We start from the raw sequence: 22,889 nt of genomic DNA on the forward strand, positions 1-22,889 counted from the left end.
GCACCATCTGCGCATGTGTGCACGCCTTCAGGGCGCCCCTAGCTGCTGGTCCAGCACCTCTATGGTCTCGCCCTAGAGCTTTGCTATTTGGGGGCAGTGGCCGCAGTCCTGTGGGTAGCAGGCCCCAAGTGACAGCAGCATGGAGGAATTCGATTCCGAAGACTTCTCCACGTCGGACGAGGATGAGGACTACGTGCCGTCGGGTGAGCGATTCGGCTTGAAGCGTGAGGAAGGTTGTTCCCACGCTTCACGCCTCACTCGAGGCTCTTCCAGGTTCCTCAGGGCGTGGGCCTCGGGTCCTCGAGTTCCCCTGGGCGCGTGGGTCTGGCGTCCCCGTCCTCAGGACCCTGGCCCACGGCCGGCCTGGAACGCGCGTGGGTCGGTTCTGCACAGCGGCTCTCCGGGGCCGCCGCCCCCTCGGAGCGCGGGAACTGGCGCGTGAGGCTGGCAGGCTGAGCGCACCGTCTCTCTGAAGCGTTCTGGATGCCGACCTGGACATTGGAGGTTGTTTTCAGGGATCTGCCAGCTCCCTCGTCGACTGAGACTGAGCTGTCTGCCTCTGGGCTCGCAAGGGATTGGCTTGTCAGGAAGTTCGTGTGATACAGTGTATTTTGTCTCTTTGCGGTGGCTACTGATTGCTCTCTTTTAAGAACTTTTTAAAGAGTAGTTACGTCGTGTATATCAGTGTTTTTCCTACATGAATGTTTGTGCAGCCTGTGCATGCCTAGGGCTGTTAAAGGTCAGGAGAGGGCTTCCAGAGCCTCTGGAACTGGAGTTACAGGTGGTTGTGCGTTGCCGTGTGTGCTGGCAACCAAACCCTGGCCCTCTGCAAGAGCAGCCAGTGCCTTTAAACGCCGAGCCATCTCTCCCGCCCCGTGTGTGTGTGTGTGTGTGTGTGTGTGTGTGTGTGTGTGTGTGTGTGTGTGTGTGTGACAGTGTGCTCAGGTGCCCAGAGAGGCCAGAAGGTGATGGTGTATACCTTGGAGCCGGAGTCAAACTCACGAGCTGCCCAACATGGATGCTAGGAATCGAAGTCAGCTCTTCCGGAAGTGTAGCACACACTCTTAGTGGCTTATCTTCTTTTCTTGGGGAGGAGGGCACATTAAGAATCTCAACTTATTCGAGGTCAAGACAAATCTTTAATTTTTTTATGTATTTATGTATATGGGTGTTTTGCCTATATGTACATCTGTCTGTGAATTACAAGCATACCTGGTGTCTTCAGAGGCTAAAAGAGGGCATCGGATACCCCGGAAGTAGAGTTACAGACGATTGTGATCCATGGAATGGTTGTTAGGAATCGAATTTGGGTTCTTTGAAAAATCAACCAGTGCTCCTAGCCACTGAGTCATTTCTCCAGTCCAGGGTGTCTTAATATGAAAACATACCCCTTACCTTGCCCTGATTTAACCATTTCCTTAAAGTTATTTATTCCAGTGTAGGTGCTTAGGTGAAAAGCAGCTGTAGGGGCCAGGTGGCGGGAGACAGAGGAAGGAGGATCTCTGTGAGATCGAGGCCAGTCTGGTCTACAGAGCGAGTTCCAGGATAGACTCCAAAGATGTACTGAGAAACTCTGTCTCAAAAAATTAAGAAGAAGAAAAAAAGCAAGGAAGCAAGAAAAGCAACTATAGGGGTTATGGATGAGAAGGCTTGCTCTTCAACACAAGGCCCTGAGTTCAAATGCCCAGCACTCACGCAAAAGCTGGAGCTAGCTTGTGGCTGCCTCTAACTGTAGCATTTTGAGTATTGACAGTTATCTCAATCCTGGGATCTCACTGACTTAGTGAGCTTCTGGTTCAGTGAGAAACATGGTCTCCACAAAATAAGGTTATGGAATGCTCCTGGAGGAAGATACCCACTTCAGCCACTGTACACAGACACATGCACACATTCTCACTCACATACCTCCTAGTCGTTCTTTTTTCTCTTTTTTTTTTTTGGTTTCTTTTTTTGAGGCAGGGTGTCTCTCTGTGCTGTGATTAAAGGCATGTGCCACCACTGCCCTGTCAGTTTTTAGATTTTCAAATTGTATTTTATGTATGTGAGTGTTATGCTTGCATGATCGGTTGTGTGCTGGGAGCTTGAAGGGGACAGAAGGAATTGGAGTTACAGATGGCTGTGAGCCACCACATGAGTGCAAGAGTAAGAAAGTACTCTTAAGCCATCTCCCCAGACCCCTCCCTCAACTTTAAAATGTAAAGCTTTTGTTGTATCTGGAGAGTTACCCCAGCCAGTTTCATTCTAAAGAACCATTATCCTTCCCTTGGATTCTCTGTAGTGTTCTGGCTGTTTTCCTCATCCTATTCACCAACATTTTCTCCTTCCACTCTGTCCTCATCTCACCCTCAGAGGCTGAGGAATAAAACCCAGGATATCAAACATGCTAGCCAAGTGCTGTACCTCTGAGCCACCTCCCCATCACTCTCTCTCTCTCTCTCTCTCTCTCTCTCTCTCTCTCTCTCTCTCTCTCTCTCTCTCTCATATCGTTCTTCTGCCAACATCAAGAGTGATCATGTTTGGAAACTAGTTTTCATTTCATCTTAATGAAAGTTATGCATACACGTACTCCATCATAGTTGGATGTTTCAGTTCAATTATGGAAACTGCTTTCCCCTTTTCCAGCTTGGCTTTGCTAGTTAAATCGTACATAGTGAGTCTCTTTTTAACACCAGATCTCTTTCTCCTGTCTCTAGCATCCATTCTTCAACCCCTCCATTTCTTCCACCTGCCATTGTTCCTGTTCTGATTAGATAAGTATGCCAAGTTTATCTTTTTGCTGATTGGGCCATGTTCTCAGCTGAGCCATGTGATGTGCTGTGATTGCTTTAACTAGACTACCTTTCTCTGGTATTAAGTATTGTCTGTTTTGTTTGACTTGTATTGAGAGAGAGAGAGAGAGAGAGAGAGAGAGAGAGAGAGAGAGAGAGAGAGTTTGTGTGTGTGTGTGGTGTGTGTGAGAGAGAGAGTGTGTGAGGGAGAAAGAGAGTGTGTGTGTGAGAGAGTGTGTGTGTGTGTTTGTGAGAGAGAGTGTGTGTGAGTGTGTGTGTGTGTGTGTGTCTGTGAGAGAGAGAGAGAGAGAGAAAGAGAGAGAGAGAGCGCAAACGCAGTGTGCATGTAGGTGGTAGAGTTGGTGCTCTGCTTCCACCGCATGGCTTCAGGGGTGGAGCTCAGGTTGTCAGGCTTGGTGGCAAGTGCTTTTATCCATTGAGTCATCCTGTTCAGTTTTAATTTAGTTGTCCACACTCTTACCATTAATTTGACTCTGAGCTTTCAGAATTGCCAAAATCATTTCCCAGCATACTTGGATTCCTTGGGTTTTTTATCTCTATCTCTTGGAAGCTTATCTTTGCCTTGGTCTTGCTTCATTTTAGTGTGGTTTCTCTTTCTCTGTTGGAATTTTAAACCTTGGGTCTCCCACCATCATTCCCACTCTTTCAGATGTTCTTAATTCCTTTTCTGTACTCCCATGTTCTTCTCTCTGTCTGCCTGCTTGCCTCCTTGCCCTCTCTCTGTCTCTTTCAACAGGGTGTCATGTGTCCCAGACTGGCCTTGAAGTCCATATGCAACTGGTTTAACTTTGATTTCCTGATCCTCCTCCCTCCACCTATGCAATAATTCTAGGTGTGTGCCAGCCTCAGGTCCGCTCATTCTTGGTATATGTAGTCTTTTTTGACATGTTCCACCAAAATGAGAAGAGAACACTTAATGGCTTCCCGAGGAAGAATGCATGGCAGAAGCATTGTTCTGAGACCTGGAATGTCTAACGTTTCCTCAGGCCTGTTTGGTGGTTGGTTGATAACAGAAGCCTAGGTTGGAAGTAGTTTTCCATCAGAATTGTGCAAGTGCTGCTTTGCTTGCCGGGCCCCAGGGTTGCCAGCAAGTCTGGCTGCCTGGAGATGCAGCTCAGAGATAGGGAGAGGGCTCGTCTGGCTTGAACAGTGTCTTGGGTTTGCTCCCCGGTGCGGCAGAGGATAAGCATTTGGTTTTCTGCTCATTGTGTAGGCAGGATCTATTTGTCTCAGAAGGAGTTTTCTCTTTGCTGCCATTTTCCTGATGCCGGCTTGCCATCCTCATCCCCATGCACTGTGGCATGACTTTTGTAGTCAGTGAGCCTTCTAGAAACTGGGCCCTGGAACTTTTTTCTGTTTTGCTTTTTGGAATCTTCATTGTTCTGTTAAACCTGTAGTCTTTGTGCACTGAGGGAGTTACTATGTGCTCTTCCCCCTTCTGTTTGCCTCCACCCAGACAGGTTCTCTCCTGTGGCTTCAGTCCCCCCACAGACACCGTGCCTGGATTTTGTTTGGAATTGCCTTGGATCTATTGATAACTTAGCCGTCTTCCTTACCAGTCTGTGAACACCATGTCATCTCTATGTAGGCCTTTTCTTTCCAGTTGTTTATATTGCTGAACACGAGAATACAATACTTTGGGTTTTGGCATGCTAACCTTGTGTTCTTCAAACTTATTAAGCCCATATATTAGTTCTGGAGGCTTTGTAGATTCCTTGGTATTTTCCAGGTAGAGAATTAATTATGTCAGGGCTGAATAGGAAGCTGTAATCTTTTTCTGATATGTTTATATTTCTTTTGCTTGACATTGACTGGTTCTTCAACTCCATTATGGTGTTGAGTAGGAATTATGAGAAGGATCGTTCTTTTCTATCTCTCAGCTCTCAGTCTTTAAGGAGGCTGAGAGGACCGACATCGTCAACTCTCCCGTTTCAGAATGCCTTTTGTGTGCACATACCTTTAAGATACTTTAATGATAACCCACTACTCACCAGTCACACAGTGATTCAAGGCCTGCACTTGGGAGGCAGAAGCAGGCAAACAGGTTCAGAGATGAATCGATGCTAGCCTGGTCTACATAGTGAGTTCCATACTGGCTAAGGGTACATAGTGAGACACTGTCATAAAAAAGTGGTTGAGCTAGCTGAGTGGGGTATGTGGGGTATGTGCTCCTCCCAGGCACCTTTCGCAGCATGTACTCTAGAGGAGAGCAGCAGCGTGTGCTCCAAAGCTCCTTTCAGTCTTTCCCTCCTATGCCACACACCCCGTTTCCTGTGAGCCTGGGGAACTTGGAGCTTTATGTCAGCCGCCCCCGTGGCGATGTGTACCCAGAACAAGATGAAAAAGGTGTGGCGAGAGAACGGAGGAGTGCTGTGGGGAACATCTGTAGGCTGTGCTCCTGAGCACCACTCTTGTGGGAGGGGAAGATGAGGATGAGAGGCAAGCCGTGGATAGTACAAGTGGGAAGGTGACGTGGGAGAGAGAACCCGAGAACCCTTGCCTGCATCACATCACAAATAGAAATCTTGCTTTTTTCATTTGAATCAGAGACAAGCTTCTTTTACATGTCAATCCAAGTTGACTCTCCCTTCCCTCCTCCCCTGCCCCCCACCAGCCCCCTATCCCATCCCCTTTCTGCTCCCCAGGGAGGGCGAGGCCTTCCATGGAGGAATCTTCAAAGTCTGTCATATCATTTGGAGCAGGGCTTAGACCCTCCCCCATGTGTCTAGGCTGAGAGATTATCCCTCTGTGTAGAACAGGCTCCCAAAGTCCATTCATATACTAGGGATAAATACTGATCCACTACCAGAGGCCCCATAGGTTAACCCTCGTTCAAGGGGTCTGGTTTGGTCCTATGCTGGTGTCCCAGCTATCAGTCTGGGGTCCATGAGCAACCCCTTGTTCAAGTCAGCTATGGGTTTCCTCCAGCCTGGTCTTCACCCCTTTGCTCATCACTCCTCCCTCCCTGCAATTGGATTCCAGAGTTTATTTAGCTCAGTGTTTAGCTGTGGGTATCAGCTTCTGTTTCCATCACCTACTGGATGAAGGCTCTAGGATGGCAAATAAGGTAGTCATCAATCTCATTATTGGAGAAGGGCATTTAAGATAGCCTCTCCACTATTGCTTAGATTGTTAGTTGGGGTCAGCCTTGTAGATCTCTGGACATTTCCCTAGTGCCAGATTTCTCTTCAAACCTATAATGGCCCCCTCTATTATGGTATCTCTTATCTTGCACTCCTCTATTCTTCCCCTGACTCAATCTTCCTGGTCTCTCCTGTCCTCCTCTCCCCTTCTCTTTCTTCTAACTCCCTCTCTCCTCCCTGCCATGCTCCCAATTAGCTCAGGAGATCTTGTCCCTTTCCCCTTCTCTGGGGGACCATGTGTATCTCTCTTAGGGTCCTCCTTGTTTCCTAGCTTCTCTGGCAGTGTGGATTGTAGGCTGACACTCCCCTGATTCATGTCTAAAATCCATATATGAGTGAGTACATACCATGTTTGTCTTTCTGTGACTGAGTTACCTCACTCAGGATGGTTTCTTCTAGTTCCATCCATTTGCCTGCAAATTCCAAGATTCCATTGTGTCCCCCTCCCCAGCTGAGTAGTACTCCATTGTGTAAATGTACCACATTTTCTCCATCCATTCTTCAGTTGAGGGGCATCTAGTTTGCTTCCAGGTTATGGCTATTACAAATAATGCTGCTATGAACATGATTGAACAGACATCCTTGTTGTATGAATGTATATCTTTTGGGTATATGCCTAAGAGTGGAATTGCTGGATCTTGTGGTAGATTGATTCCCATTTTCCTGAAAAACCGCCATACTGATTTTCAAAGTGGTTATGTAAGTTGGCACTCCCACCAGTAGTGAAGGAGTGTTCCCCTTTCTCCTCATTCTCTCCAGCATAAACTGTCATTGGTGTTTTTTATTTTAGCCATTCTAACAGGAGTAAGATGGTATCTCAGAGTTGTTTTGATTTGAATTTCCCTGATGGCTAAGGATGTTGAGCACTTTCTTATGTGTCTTTCAGCCATTTTAGATTCCTCTATTGAGAATTCTCTGTTTGGTTCTGTACCACACTTTTTTTTGTTTTTGTTTTTGTTTTTGTTTTACGAGACAGGGTTTCTCTGTATTGTTTTGGAGGTTGTCGGTCCAGCCTGGCCTGGAACTCACAGAGATCCACCTGCCTCTGGCTCCCGAGTGCTGGGATTAAAGGCGTGCGCCACCACCACCCGGCTGTACCCCACTTTTTAATTGGATTATTTGGTATTTTGGTGACTAGCTTCCTGAATTCTTTGTATATTTTGGAAATCAGCCCTCTGTCAGATGTGGGGTTGGTGAATATCCTTTCCCATTCTGTGGGCTGCCATTTTGTCTTGCTGACTGTGTCCTTTGCCTTACAGAAGCTTCTCAGTTTCAGGAGGTCCATTTATTAATTATCGATCTCAGTGCTGTGCTACTGGTGTTATGTTCAGGAAGTGGTCTCCTATACCAATTCATTCGAGGGTACCATCTACCTTCTCTTTTTTTTTTTTTTTTTTTTTTTTTTTTTGGTTTTTCGAGACAGGGTTTCTCTGCATTTTGGAGGCTGTCCTGAAACTTGCTCTTGTAGACCAGGCTGGCCGCGAACTCACAAAGATCCACCTGCCTCTGCCTCCTGAGTGCAGGGATTAAAGGCGTGCACCACCAATGCCCGGCCCTACCTTCTCTTCTAAGAGGTTCAGTGTGGCTGGATTTATGTTGAGGTCTTTGATCCATTTGGACTTAAGTTTTGTGCATGGCAATAGATATGGATCTATCTGCAGTCTTCTACATGCCAGCATCCAGTTATGCCAGCACCATTGGAATAGAAATCTTACATCCAGCCAGGCGGTGTGTGTGGCTTGGAACTCAGATCTGCCTGACTCTGTCTGCCTCCAGAGTGCTGGTATTAAAGGCATACACCACTACTCCTGGCTCAGAGATACTTATCTTAAAAGAGGGCTAACTTTTTTGTGTTATTGTTGCTGCTGTTTTAGGTTTTTTGTTTGTTTTGTTTTTGAGACAAGGTCTCTCATGTAGCTCAGGCTGGCTTCAACCTTACTACTTATGTGTAACCAAGAAAAAGTTTTAACTTCTCTTGCCTCCACCTCCAAGTGCTGAGCATCTGGTGTGTACAGCCGTGCTTGGCTCAGACTCTTTTTTTTTTTTTTGGTTTTTCGAGACAGGGTTTCTCTGTGGCTTTGGAGGCTGTCCTGGAACCAGCTCTTGTAGACCAGGCTGGTCTCGAACTCACAGAGATCCGCCTACCTCTGCCTCCCGAGTGCTGGGACTAAAGGCGTGCGCCACCAACGCCCAGCTTGGCTCAGACTCTTAATGTTTTGTGAACAATCTTTATTCCAACTGTCTGACCACCCTGTTATGATTTCAGGTGGAGAGTACAGTGAAGACGATGTCAATGAATTAGTGAAGGAAGATGAAGTGGATGGTGAAGAGCAGGCTGAGAAAACCAAAGGGAAAAGAAGGAAGGCTCAGAACATTCCAGCCAGGTGATGCTGCCCTCAAGGCCCTCACGATAAGAGCCATCTTCATGAGCTATCATGCTCTCATGATAGATGTGTGTCTGTCGTTCTTTTCTTTTCTTTTTTTTTGGTTTTTCGAGACAGGGTTTCTCTGTGGCTTTTGGAGGCTGTCCTGGAACTCGCTTGGTAGTCCAGGCTGGTCTCGAACTTACAGAGATCCGCCTGCCTCTGCCTCCCGAGTGCTGGGATTAAAGGCGTGCGCCACCAACGCCCGGCTGTCTGTCGTTCTTTTCACGTTTATTGTTGGTGTGTATGTGCTATGGCACAGGCTGTCTTGGAATTCATTGTGCAGCCTAGGTTAGTCTCCAGCTTCAGCTTCCTGGATTGTAGGATCGTAGACATAAACTGCCACACCTCGCTTTATTGCCAGGGTTTTTTTGATTTTCTTTTTTGAGACAGGGTTGTAGACTAGGCTGCCTTCAGACTCACAGTGATCCTCCTGCTTCCACCTCCCAAACACTGAGGTTAAAGGTGTGCAAAATCGGTACCCAGCTATTGCCAGGGTTTTTAGCGCCTTTCTATATGAGGGAAATATTTGCTGATATTCTAAAATTAAAATCTTGGCCTTCAGCTGGGGATTGGTGGTGAACGCCTTTGATCTCAGCACTTGGGAGGTATAGGGTAGCAGATCTCTGTGAATTCCAGGCCAGCCTGGTCTACAAAGCAAGTTCCAGGATAGTTAGTGCTACACAGGTAAACAAAAACAAGAACAAAGTGGTTTGGCAGTTAAGAGTGTTGGCTGCTCTACCAGAGGACTGGAGTTAAATTTCACAGCTGTCTGTAACTCCAGTTCCAAGAGATGTGACACAGACACATCAGGCAGAACACCAGTGCATATAAAATACAAATAAATAACATTGTTTAAAAAAAAATCTTGGCCTTCAACTGGTTTAAAAAATTTTAAGGGGACTGGAGAGATAGCTCAGTGGTTAAGAACACTACCTGGTCTTCCAGATGTCTTGAGTTCAATTCCCAGCAATCACATGATGGCTCACAACCATCTATAATAAGATCTGGTGCCCTCTTCTGGCCTGCAGGTACACATGCAGACAGAACACTACATAATTAGTAAATCTTAAAACAAAAATTGGGGCCTTAATTTTAAAAATACCTAGGTAAAATGTGCATTTGTTTAAAACAATCCTGTTGGTACAGGATACATCCTCTGTTCTTACCCTGAAAAGCTGTTACCTTAGATACTGTCACAGTCAGTGTGAGCGTATTTAACATTTAAACATAATTATAAAAAAGGTAGCACACTGCACACCACCCTCTTCTCACTCTCTTGGATGGGTCTCATTTTGTTGCCCACTCTGGTTTTTTGAGACGGGGTTTCTCTGAAACAATCCTGGTTGTTTGGAACCACCACTGCAGGCTTGGCTGGGCTGTTCTTGAGCCTCTTGTCTCAGTCTTCTGAGCAGGAGTGTAATTCCAGGGAGGCACCGTGTGCCACTTGTCACTGAGCCCATTATGTCAAAGGGCACCATGGCAGTCCTAGACGTACCTTGTTCTTTCAGTGACTGTGGTGCTACACTTTATGTATAGGCCTGACTTGACTTAAACATCCCCTTGTTGAGGAACAATTAGATTGTATGGTCTTTGCTACAGCAAAAGGCTGCAGAAAACATTGGTAGAGCATGTCTTTGTACTGGTACAAGGATTTTTTTGTAAGTCAGATTTGAAGGTGTAGAATTGTTTAATCCAAGATTATGTTATTAAATTATTATATATATATGTAACATATATATATATATATGCCATGTTCTGAATTACAATCCCATCCCAAATTAGGAAAATCACATAAAGTACTGTTTCTTTCACTGTGTGGGCATTGAAACAAAAGGCAGATTGCAGTTTATGAAAAGGAGAAAATGGCCGGACAGTGGTGGCACATGCCTTTAATCCCAGTTCAAGGCCAGCCTGGTCTACAGATTGCTCCAGGACAGGCTCCAAAGCTATAGAGAAACCCTGCTTCAAAAAAACCAAAGGAGAAAATAAACATTAAGCACTATATAAGTCCTCAAAGTCAAAATAGTATAAACATGTACTTTTTAAAGTCTTGAGCCCAGCATGAAACTGCTATATTTCTTAAAGTCTTTGGAAGAAAAATGATACAAGCAAATTTGAGAGTCAGTAGACCTTTTCTCTAAAAGGAGTGGCTTTTATAAGTAAAAAAATACTTAGTACATATGTTTATAGAACCTGTTTTCTGAACAGATTAATCTCAAGAGGTGTTCTTAGGAATTTTCATTTGTTTTTAGTTGTTGGTTTTTTTTATTTCTTTGTTTGTATTTATTATTTTTTTTGTTTTGTTTGCCTGTTTTGTTTTGTTTTTGAGATAGGCTCTCACTCTGTAACTTGGCTGGTCTGGAATTTACTATGTAGACCTACTTAGCCTCTAACTCATAGAAATATTCAAGTCTCTGCTTCCTTAAGCACTCAGATTGGAGGTGTGCATCACTGTGCCTGCCTGAGGGGTTTTCTTAGGGAAAATAATGGTCTTGATATACTAAATTTACTAAGTGTAAGTTTCAAGTGGGTCAATGCCCCACTTTATTAAATAGAGGGAGGGGAGCAATAAAAAGACAATGCTCACTGAAGAGTTCACTCACACAGTGTATACAGTGTATGTAATGTCAGTCCTTCAATTACTGTCAAGATACAACACATTTACACAGCAAATAAGTCCTTAGGAAGGCAGTATCCATATGTGATTTTATGTTACTGGGAGGTCCGAATTTTAAATTTTCATTAAATATTCCTGCAGGATGTCATTAAACTTTGTAAGTACTACTATACTCAACATGTTTTATTCTTTAAATAAGAATTCCAGCTATTCAAATTATAGACTGTGAAAAGAAAGAAAAAGAAAAAAATATAGACTGTGAAGATTATTAGAAATATATAATTTAAAAACCCCGAGAATACTGGGATACTGATTTACTGTTCCTGAATCTCAAAGAGTAACATGCCAAGAATTTGGAAACAGTAAGAAACTTGTGGATATTTTTCATTATTTAGTATAATTCTAAATTGTAGTATTGTTGATGAATAAATATACTTTAAAAAAATTAGCCATGCCTTGGTAGCACATGACTTTAATCCTACCACTCCAGAAGCAGGTAGATTTCTGTGAGTTTGAGGCCAGTCAAGTCTACAGATCGAGTTCCAGGACAGCCAAGGTTACGCAGAAAAACCCTGTTTGGAAAGGAAACAATCAGAGAATTAAGTCAGGGCTGTAGAGTTGGCTCAGAGGTTAGGAGCAGTTACTGCTCTAGCAGAGGACCTGGGTTCAGTTCTCAGCATCTACATGGAGACTTGGAACTGCCTTTAACCTTAGTTCAGAGGATTTGACACCCTCTTTTGACCTTCACAGGCTCTTGTGTGCATGTGATGCACATATATGTACTCAGGAACACACAGTAAGTAAGTGAATACATATTTTTAAATTGTTAAATCTCAGTTTACCTACTCTGTTTCTCCTATGTGTTAATAGTAATTGCAGATTTAAACTTTCAAGTGTGTAAGGTGCTCTAAGGATTGAGGAAAGGGAGTGAATAATTTTGCATTCTGTCTTCTCTTCCTTTCTCTGGGTGGCTGTTGGTGGTTAGAAAGAGAAAACAAAGTAGCCTCTTGTTAGAAGATGAAGAGGAGGATGGCAAGGACGAGTCTGGAGGTAGCAGTAGTGAAGAAGATGTAGAGGAGCAGGAAGGAGGCCTTGGGTCTGAGAACGCAAGGAAGAAGAAGGAAGATGAACTGTGGGCCAGCTTCCTTAATGATGTGGGGCCAAAGCCAAAAGCAGCTGCAAGTTCACAAGTGAAGGTAAGTTTAGAGACTGATGGCCCATATACCTCTCCAAAGCACCCTCAATTCCCCAGTAGCTTCCCATTTTTTAAATTTACGAACTGACTGAGATTTGACTCTCAAAGCAAAAGTAAACTATATGCCTTTTGATAGTGACTTTACTAAGTGAAAAGCAAAGCATTCCTTAACAGGGAAAAAAGAGCTGTTTTAATCAGATACATTTCCAGCAGACCTTTATAAACTTTTTTTTTTTTTTTGGTTTTTCGAGACAGGGTTTCTCTGTGGCTTTTTTTTTTTTTTTTGGAGGCTGTCCTGGAACTCGCTTGGTAGTCCAGGCTGGTCTCGAACTTACAGAGATCCACCTGCCTCTGCCTCCCGAGTGCTGGGATTAAAGGCGTGCGCCACCAACGCCCGGCTAGACCTTTATAAACTTTTTAAAGATTTATTTTTTGGGCTAGAGAGATTGTTGGTTAAGAGCACTTAATGCTCTTCCAGAGGACCTGGTAGTTGTAATTAACTCCAGGAGATTTAATGCTCTCTTCTGGTACCTGTATACGTGTCTTATACGTATGCATACACATAAATAAAAATAAAAATTTTTAAAGATTTATTTCTTGTTATTTTTAATTATGAGTATATGTTCATGCCTATGTGTAGGTATGTGTACACACTGACCAAAAGTATTAGTTCACCCTGGAGCTGGAGTTACAGGCAGTTATGAGCTGCTTGATTTGGGTGCTAAGAACTGAGCTCAGGTCCTCTGCAAAAATTCTTTTCCTAGCCGGGCAATGGTGGTACACACCTTTAATCCCAGCACTTAGGAGGCAAAGGCAGGTGGATCTCTGTGGGTTCAAGACCAGCCTGGTCTATAGAGCGAGTTCCAGGATGGGCTCCAAAGCCACAGAGAAACCCTGTCTCAAAAACCAAAAAAGACATTCTTTTCCTTTTTGACTTTCTGCGACAGGGTTTCACTGTGTAGCCTGGCTGTTCAGGAACTCACTCTGTAGACTTGGCTGTCCTTTAACTCACAAATATCTGCCTGCCTCTGCTTCCAGAGTGCTGGGATTAAAGGCGTGAGCCGACACCTCCCTGCCTCTGCAAAAGTCTCTTCACTGCTGAGTCATCTTTCCAGCCTCTCCAATAAGCCCATTTCATTTTATTTTGTGTATATAGGTGATTTACTTGTATGTATGTCTATGTACCACATGGATATAGTGCCCATGATTGCCAGAAGAGGGCATCAGATTTTTTGGAACTGGAGTTAGAGGTGGTTATGAGCCATTTTATGGGTTCTGAAAATCTAATCTGGGTCTTCTGGAAGGGCAGTCAGTTCTCTTAACCATTGAGGCAACTCTTGAGGCCCTCCAGTAATTTTTAACTGATTGGAAATGAAACATGAAGAACAACTCTAAACAGCATGTTCAAGCAGTTCTTTTAGTCTTATACCTTGATAAAACTCATCTATTTATTTATATTTGAGATAGAGTTTTACTATGTAGCTCTAGCTGGCCTGGAATTTACTAGAACAGGTTGGCTTCAAACTAGCAGAGCTCCTCAAGTCTCTGCCTCCTCAGTGCTAGACTTAAAGGTGTGTGTCACTACAGGCTTGATTTTCTTTCTTCCTCTTGTTTTTAGGCAGTAGAGGAGAATGAAGAGACTAGTTCAAATAAACTGTTGGTCAAAGCAGATGAGCTGGAGAAGTCTAAAGAATCAGAAAAGGTGAAAATTACCAAGGTGTTTGACTTTGCTGGTGAAGAAGTGAGGTAAGAGGATTTTCACGAGTGCGGGGGCTAAAGATTTGCGCCACCACCACCCAGCCGGTCCTCAGATTCTTAGGTCTCATACATTAAATTACATAGTGTCAGCATATAACCTGTGTACAACTTTTCTATACATTATTTGATTTGTAATACATGCCATGAAAATAGCACAGTGTGTAGGGAACTAGTAACAAGAACGATATGTGTTTGTGTTTTTTACAGATGGATTTTTTTCCCCCTAAATTTTTTGTTTTTCCTTTTCTTTTTTTTTTTTTTTTTTTGAAGGAGGGGGTCATTTTCTGAGACAGGGTTTCTTTGTGTAGGTTGGCTGTCCTAAAACTCTCTCTGTAGACCAGACTGGCCTCACACTCACAGAGATCCACCTCTCTCTGTCTCCCTAGTGCTGGGATTAAAGGCATGCATCTCCACCACCTGGCTGTATTTTCAGTTTTATAAATAGTACAGAGCACAACTTTTTTGAAAAAATTATTTAACTTTATTTTATGTGCATTGGTGTGAGGGTGTCAGATCCCCTGGAGTTACTGTTATGAGCTGCCCTGTGGGTGCTGAGAATTCAACCTGGGTCCTCTGGAAGAGCAGCCAGTACTCTTAGCCACTGAGCTATCTCTCTAGCCCCAGAGCACAACTTTTAAAAATTTCTTTACACTGGGTCTCACTGTAGCCCAGATTGTCCTGGGAGTCACTTATGTAGTCCAAGGTGGTTGAAGTAACAATATTCTGTGTGCCTCAGCCTCCTGAATGCTGAGATTACATGCATAAGCTACTGTGCAAAACAGAACTTATTTATTTTTAATTATTTTATGTGTGTAGCTCTTTTACCTGTGTGTATGTCTGTGTACTGTATACTGCCTGTTCCCTGAAGATGTAAGAACTGGAGTTACAGGTGGTGGTGAGCCACCATGTGGGTTCTAGGAATAGAGCTCAGGTCCACTGGAAGAACAGTCAGTGCTTTTAACTTCTGAGCCATCTCTCCAGTACCAAATTCACCCATTTAAAAATTTTTCTCAAACATTTTAAAAAATTTTTAATTTTTTTAATGAAATGTACTTAGGGCAGTGCTGCAAAAAGTAGTATTACAGTGAACACCCACATAGTTCACATTGTCATTCAGATTCACCACTGTTCAATATTTTGTCTGTCTTTATGTGAGTGTGTGCACACTCATGTTACATACAGCGCATGCGTGGAGGCCAGAGGACAGCTTGTGGCAGTTGGCTCTCTTTCCACCACGGGATCCTGGGAATTGAACTCAGTTTGCCAGGTGTGGCAGACGTGGTACAAGTGACTGTGACTCAGTTCAATTCTAACTGAATTGATCTCTTATCTTTATAGTGCAGTGATTCTAGTGACTAAGTATGAATGCTATGGTATGTTCAGCAGGTATCTCCATGCTCATAGTTACTGTACTTCTTGTCTCAGGCTAATAACAGGTGACATTTGATTTTCAAGATTTTCTCATTTTTCGCCATATTTTGAATAGATCTACATATGGGGCTTTTAGGCCCCCGTTATTCCATTGATAATCTTTCTTATACAGTCAAGATTAAGTAGTGGGTTTGGTCTTTTAAGAGTCCAGACAGAAGCCAGGTGGTGGTGGGGCACACCTTTAATCCCACCACTAGAGAGGCAGAGGCAGGGGCATCTCTGAGTTTGAGGCCAGCCTGGTCTACAAAGTGAGTTCCAGGATAGCCAAGGCTATACAGAGACACACTGCCTTGAAAAATAAACAAAAAAGAGTTCAGACCATTTGTATTGGAAAACACACTTCAATTTGGATTATTGCTTTTCCTTGTATGTTTAGTTTCCAGTTAGTCACCTTAGACTAATGGTTCTCAACCTTCCTAATGCCATGACTCTTTAATATAACCATAAAATTATAATTTTGCTACTGTTATGAGTCATAATATAAATATCTATGTTTTCTGATGGTCTTAGGTAACCCTGTAAAAGCATCATTTAACTCCCAAAGGGGTCATGACCCACAGGTTGAGAACTGCTGCCTTAGACAAAAATACTGCACTGGCAGTGCTAGCTATCCTTCAGAAATCTAGTATTAATGGTGAGTTAAAGGACATGGGCAAGCCAGGCGTTGGTGGCGCACACCTTTAATCCCAGCACTCGGGAGGCAGGGGCAGGCGGATCTCTGTGAGTTCGAGGCCAGCCTGGTCTACAGAGCGAGTTCCAGGACAGCCTCCAAAGCCACAGAGAAACCCTGTCTCAAAAAACCAAAAAAAAAAAAGGACATGGGCAGCATCTGTCAGAACTCTCCATTTTAGGACACCCTTGGTAATTAGTCACTTTGGGGTCTGTCACATAATTACTGATGGTGTAAATTAATAATGTATTTTGCCTCCAGAAATCATACTGCAGTTATCCAATAGGGAGTGACAACATTGACAATAAGCTATCAACATTTAGAAATCTGTAAAAATAATGTAGAAATGAAACTTTTGGACACAGCAAGAGCATTTGCACATGAGGACTCAACAGCAGTTGTGACATTGTGCACACAACCTGCATAAGATGATCTGATCCACACACAATCCTAGCATTTGGGGAAGAGTCACAGCGTTGAACTCCTAGCTAGAAGCTGTTGGCCGTTGATGACTGCTGAGAGAGGAAGGGTCAATTTTCTTTAAGGATGTGGCTCCTGAGAGACTATCCATGTTCCAGTAGATCCCCTACACCGAAGCACATACTAGCAGCATTAAGTAGACTCAGTGGGTTTAAAAAAAAGAAAAGAAAAAGAAACACTTGAAGTTGGTACTAGATAGTGATGGGATTGGGGGGTGAACTTGAATCAAAACACATTAGAGAGTATACTAACATGCCATAGAAAATACAAGTTAAAAAACAAACAAAACATTTAGAGGCAGAGTTGAGGGCCAGCCAGGTCTACAGAGCTAGTTTCAGCTAGGACAACATGTTAAGAGTTTCTTTTCTCAAAGCCTTTGTTGACTAGGATCACTTCCCATGTGTAATGTAGACTATCCACAGTAAGGTCTGCATGGAAAACACAGTCAGCTGAATAGCCATTGCTTTGAGAAATCAGTAAATGTCTCATCAAATTATTTCATAAACTTGTTTATAAGTATTATTTTTTTCATTTTTCTTTTTTGAGATAGGATCTAATGAACTCCTGATTCTCCTGCCTGTTGCTTCCCAAGTGCTGGGAGTACAGTCATGTGCCACTACTCTTTGCTTTTTTTGTTTGTTTGCTTTTTGAGACAGGGTTTCTCTGTGTAACAGCTCTGGCTGTTCTGGAACTCACTACGTAGACCAGACTGTCGTCAAACTCACAAAGATCCCAAGGTCTCTGCCTCCCAAGTGCTGGGATCCAAGACATATGCTCTCACTCCTCACTTGTAGGAGCCAATAGATGGCAGCTGTAAATAGTGGTTCGTACTCAGAGAACCTGCCATTTGTACCATTTGTCAGAAGAGGGCAGCATCGTGTCTCTTGTCAAAAATAAAAACAGGATAAGAGCGCTTTTCAATTATTGTTTAGACTTCACAGTAATACTGTTATTTTTTAATTATACATTATAGAAATATATAACAGAACAAGTGGGTGTCCTCTCAAACTCCTTCCCCATAAAGAACATAAAAGCTTGTGGAAGCCTGCTGTGGTGGTATACTCCTGTAATCCCAGCACTTGGGAAGTGGAAGCAGGAGGATCAAGGGATATGCACATGTAGCTGTTGATATAGGTGTATGCATGTATGTATGTATATGCGTATATATAATATTTACACATTATAGTATATGTTATGTATACTTATGTAACATATTTATTTAAACCTGTTAATAGTTGCTATGTTGGCAAGACTGTGTATGTTTGTTTGTTTTGGTTTTGTTTTTTTCAAGGTAGTGTCTCTGTGTAGCCCTGGCTGTCCTAGAACTCACTTCGTAGACCAGGCTGGTCTCAAACTCATAGACATCCATCTGCCTCTGCCTCCCTAGTGCTGGGACTTAAGCATGCACTACCACCAGGCTATTGGTAAGACTTAAAAAAAAATACTATTTAAGGTACTATGAGGAACTTTCTTGAAGAATCTTAGGCTATTTGAACTTTAACAACCCAGACACAAACTTGGTATTTGTGTTTGAGCACATCTTTTCTTTTTTCTTTTCTTTCTTTTTTTGTTTTGTTTTGTTTTGACTTTTTGTTTTGTTTTGTTTTTTTCGAGACAGGGTTTCTCCGTATTGTTTTGGAGGCTGTCCTGGAACTCGCTTTGTAGACCAGGCTGGCCTCGAACTCACAGAGATCCGCCTGCCTCTGCCTCCTGAGTGCTGGGATCAAAGGCTTGAGCCACCACCTTCCAGCTTGAGCATATCTTTTAATCTCTTAACATCATTATTTTGTTTTTTCTTTTTGTCTTTGTATCAAGTTAATGGCATCACTGAATCTTTAAGAAATGTGAAAGAGTAGCCAGGCAGTGGTGGTGCATGCTTTTAAATTGCAGCACTTGGGAGGTAGAGGTGGGCACATCTCTGTGAGTTCAAGGCCAACCTGGTCTACAGAGTGAGTTTCAGGATAGCTAGGGCTAAAGAGAGAAAGGGATGGAGGGAGGGAGAAAAGAGAGAGAGAGAGGTAAATAAGATAATGGGAGGAATAAGTATTAAGAATAAGGTAGTGTTAGCATGAAGTTAGTCTTTTAGTTTCTCTAACTTGTAATGGTAGAATTTTAGATTTGACTGCTTTGTTTTTCCTCTATGAAAACTATGTGATTTTTTTTTTTAAGCCTTGGGGAAGGGAGGAGCATGATCATTCTTACCCTCCTCTATGGCATAACCAACTGACTTTGGCTCAGACTTTCCTAAATGATTCACCTCTTGGAAAAGCCCAGTCATGGAAAAGCTCTGTCCTAATAAAGACTTTTCAGGAAGTTGACTGAGTGAAAATGAAGTTAAAGTGGAATTTCTGCTAAAAACAAATGAATTAATTATTACTAATAATAGGCCTTTTCCTATCAGGAGTCTCTCTCATGTATGAGAGGATTGTACGTTAACCATTCTCCTACTGAAAAATAGTGTGATAGCTTCTTAACGGTGAAGTCACTTTCTGGCATCTTGGGAGGCTGAGCCAGCTTAGACCCTGCACAAGAGACCCTGTTTTAGGAAACAAAATGGCAGTTTAGGGTTGTTTTCACCAGAGAGTAGTCTGCTGTTACTTTGTGTCAGCTACCAGATTCCTTAGAAATACCTCAGTTTGCTTAATGTGTTTTCTGGTGGGTATGGATAGTATTTGGCACAAGAAATTAAGAAGGGCATTCCCAAGAGTTGTGTTTTCTCCACACCTGCTCAATGACACTTGCTGTATGGCATGGGTTGTCACTTCACTTTCGTAGTTGGCTGTCTTTGCTGGACTGTGAGTTTTTGATGGCAGAATTCATAGTATATTTCTTTATATGTCTAATATTTAACAGTGTCAGCATTTGGGATGTTTTCCCAAGTATATACCAGAGTCTTGTCAGTCCTGTAGTAAAACAAGAACAAAACTAACATAAGTTACATGATGGCTGCTTTCCTTGTCACTTGTGCCGCTTGTTCTTTGTGTCATAGCAGTCTAAAATTTCAGCTTAGATGTTAATCCTTTAAAGTTTGCTGTGTCAATCAAGTGTTCTGTGGCTCTTTGTTGTCCTTCAGTTCTAGGCATTCTTTAGTTGCATTTTTCTTCTAGTTCTGATGCTTAAGGACTCAGATATCTTGGGGCTACGAAGACATCTGTGCCTGTGTGGTCTTTCTATGTGCTTTCTGCTGTGGAGTAGCTTTAGGCTAGGAGTTCTAAAGATGTATTCTCAAGGGAGAAAGGCCTTAGAAGGCCTATAGAGCCGCTTGCACAGAACTCCCTTAGCTGAGACAGCCATAAACCCCCATTCTATTTCAAGGGTTTCCTTAAAGTTCTAGAAGAACATGTGGGGCAGAAATGTTTGACAACCAGTTTGGAAAATACCCACTGTTGCAGAACACACCTTCATTGCTGTGTAGTCTCTGGATAGTTGAACAAGTAGTTTAACCCCTTAGATTTCAGTTTTTTTTGTTTTGTTTTGTTTTTATTTATTTATTGTGTATACAGTCTTCTGCCTGCATGCCAGCAGAGGGCACCAGATCTCATTCAAGGTGGTTGTGAGCCACCATGTGGTTGCCGGGAATTGAACTCAGGACCTCTGGAAGAACAGTCAGTGCTCTTAACCGCTGAGCCATCTCTCCAGCCCTAGATTTCAGTTTTGATACTTAGGAGTGTAAATGATCTTCCTGTTGGTACATTAGTGCTGTAGAGCAAACTACCCCAGCCTCAGCTGTAAACAACAAATGGTAAGCAGTGGAGTGTTGCTGGTGTGTCCCTGTATTATCTGGAATTTGACTTGTCTCATTTTATCTCCAAGCTTAACTTGGTGCTGGTGCCACTTACACACATAGCAGCAGTGAGGTGGCCCTTCATTACAAAATTTATCCTGGAAGGTGGTAGAGACTTGAATACCCTTATATATGGAATTTAGGGCTTATTCTATCATTTTTGGCCAGTCTTTGTTTGAATATGTATGCATTGACTGTAATTTTGGACCTGCCTACTGGTACAATTTAAACAAAATTTCTCAAATGTTTTTGTTGCTCTGGCATGTCGAAGCATGCATTACATATTCTCCCTCTCTCTTTACCTGGGGTATGAGGCATCTTAAGTATCCTTATTTCATCCTGAGACAGGGTTTCTCTGTGTAGTTTTGTAGACCAGGCTGGTGTCCAACTCACAAAGATAGTCTGCCTCTGCCTTCCAAGTGCTGGGATTAAAGGCGTGCGCCGATGCGGTTTTTCCAAATTTGAAATTGGGTAGAATTGTGTTACAGTCTGCTGCTTCCTGAGTAGTTCCGATTCGCCCAGTTTCAGGAAATTGTTTTGTCTTTGGGTTTTGGGTGTTGCAGGAAGGAGTATTTCCAGTTGTTTACTTTGCTTGAAATGAAGGCAGTGCTTTTGTTCTGGTATCCCATCTCTCCATCTCACCTTTCACTGGCCCTTTGAGCCCCCCCCCTTTGAGTCTTTCTATTGATCTGTTAGGTAAGGAAGAGTTCAGGGCTCTTTGTTGTAGCCTTTGTGTTAGTAACAAAGTAAGCTGAGATTCAGGAGTGGCTGGTGGAGTCCTCATGCTGACAGATGTAATGGATGAGACTTGCTTAAAATTTCGCTACATTGTTGTTTCATTTGTTCATATCAGCCTGGGAAAGTATCTATTTGTAAAACCATTAGCGTGAACTTCAATCATTATAAGACTCAGTGGCCAGAATTTATTGAAAATTCAGTGGTATGTTCCTAGTTTTCATTTATTTCCTTTGCCACATTTTTTGCTTGTAAATTTGTTGTTTCTGGGGCGTGGGATGTTGGGGAGAATGGGAGGATGGGAGGGAGGGGGAACTGGAATTGGTAAGTAAAATAAGATTTTTTTTTTTTTTTTTTTTTTTTTGGTTTTTCGAGACAAGGTTTCTCTGTGGCTTTGGAGGCTGTCCTGGAACTCACTCTGTAGACCAGGCTGGACTCGAACTCACAGAGATCCGCCTGCCTCTGCCTCCCGAGTGCTGGGATTAAAGGCGTGCGCCACCAACGCCCGGCTAATAAGATTGTTTTTAATTTAAATAAAAACGAATTAAAATTTTGTTGTTTCTTTCCTTGAAATAGGGTGACTAAGGAAGTAGATGCTGCGTCTAAGGAAGCCAAATCTTTCCTCAAGCAAAATGAGAAAGAAAACCCTCAGGCCATTGTCAGTTCAGCAGCAGCAGCACTCCCTGCTGGGTCCGGGTGAGCATTTCCCTCAGTCCCAGGTGTCCTTGGTACACTGGGAAACTTATCTGTGTGAGAACCTGTTTCCAACTGCAGCTGTCACCACTCCTTTTCTGAGCTAAGGAATGAAACTTCCGTTCTGCCTTGTTGGAAGTTTTACCCAGATAGAGTTTGCTAGAAAAAGGTTAGCTATAGGTTGCTTATTCAATAATCCCAGCTTGAAAGAAGGTAGCCACAAAGCTGAACATGTAAATTGTATACCTAAAAAAAAAGTTTTTGCATGACAATATTAGCAGTTCATCAGAACTTTTAATGAATGTTTGAATTGAGTACTTAGTCTGCCCATCCCCGTCCCCGCCTGTGCTCTCCTTGCACCCATGGCAAAGGAACATAAGAAAATTAGCAGGTGGGCACAGGGTTGTATATACCTATACTCCCAGCTACTTGGGAGCCTAAGGTAGGTGGAGGTTAATCGCTTGAACCCAGAAGTCCAAGGCCAGCCTAAGTACCAGAGTGTGCTCCTGTCTCAAAGAAAGCAGTCAAAAATTATTAAAAGAAAGAAACTCTGATGGTTTACTCCTTTTGGGCTTTCCATACTTTAGTTATTTTAACTGAAGACTAGAATTCTTTCTCTTGAAAAGCAAAAGTTGCTGTCTTCTTAGCATATGTACGGAGTAAATAAGAGAAATACAGGGCTATAGGCTCCAGGGAAATGATCATAGGCCATATCACATGGATATCCCTAACTAGCCAGCTAATACCTGTAACAGTTCTGGGTAAGCTAGGCTCCTAAGCTGGCTCCTCTAACCTTACAGATGGGGTCTGTCACCTGGTTAACATACTCACCTTTTCTGTGGACAGGAAAGTTTTTGGTTTTTTTTTTTTTTGGTTTTTACGAGGCAGGGTTTCTCTGCATTGTTTTGGAGGCTGTCAGTCCAGCCCAGCCTCACAAAGATCCGCCTGCCTCTGCCTCCCGAGTGCTGGGATTAAAGGCATGCGTCACCACCGCCCAGTCAGGAAAGTTGTTTTTTTGTTTTTGAGATAGTCTTATTATATAGGCCTGACTTTGACTGGAGCTAACTCTGCAGACCAGCCTGGTCTCAAACTCACCAAGATCTGCCTGCCTCACCTCCTGAATGCTGGGATTGAAAGTGTGTGTCACGATGCCTAGCAAACAGGATCA

At 43.0% G+C, this 22,889-nt stretch overlaps 1 protein-coding gene across 1 annotated transcript in view; it reads left to right on the forward strand.

Moving 5' to 3' along the window:
* Positions 1-22,889, forward strand: part of Cfdp1 (craniofacial development protein 1) — an 88,245-nt gene continuing 65,356 nt past the window's right edge. The window contains exons 1-5 of the mRNA XM_040736668.1: positions 1-203; positions 8,199-8,316; positions 11,961-12,171; positions 13,789-13,916; positions 21,605-21,724. Coding sequence (XP_040592602.1) covers positions 140-203; positions 8,199-8,316; positions 11,961-12,171; positions 13,789-13,916; positions 21,605-21,724 — 641 coding nt within the window. The 5' untranslated portion in view covers positions 1-139. The remainder of the gene's footprint in view (positions 204-8,198; positions 8,317-11,960; positions 12,172-13,788; positions 13,917-21,604; positions 21,725-22,889) is intronic.

This window comes from Mesocricetus auratus, unplaced genomic scaffold (genome assembly GCF_017639785.1).
Source record: "Mesocricetus auratus isolate SY011 unplaced genomic scaffold, BCM_Maur_2.0 Super-Scaffold_6723, whole genome shotgun sequence".
NCBI classification, from domain to species: domain Eukaryota; kingdom Metazoa; phylum Chordata; class Mammalia; order Rodentia; family Cricetidae; genus Mesocricetus; species Mesocricetus auratus.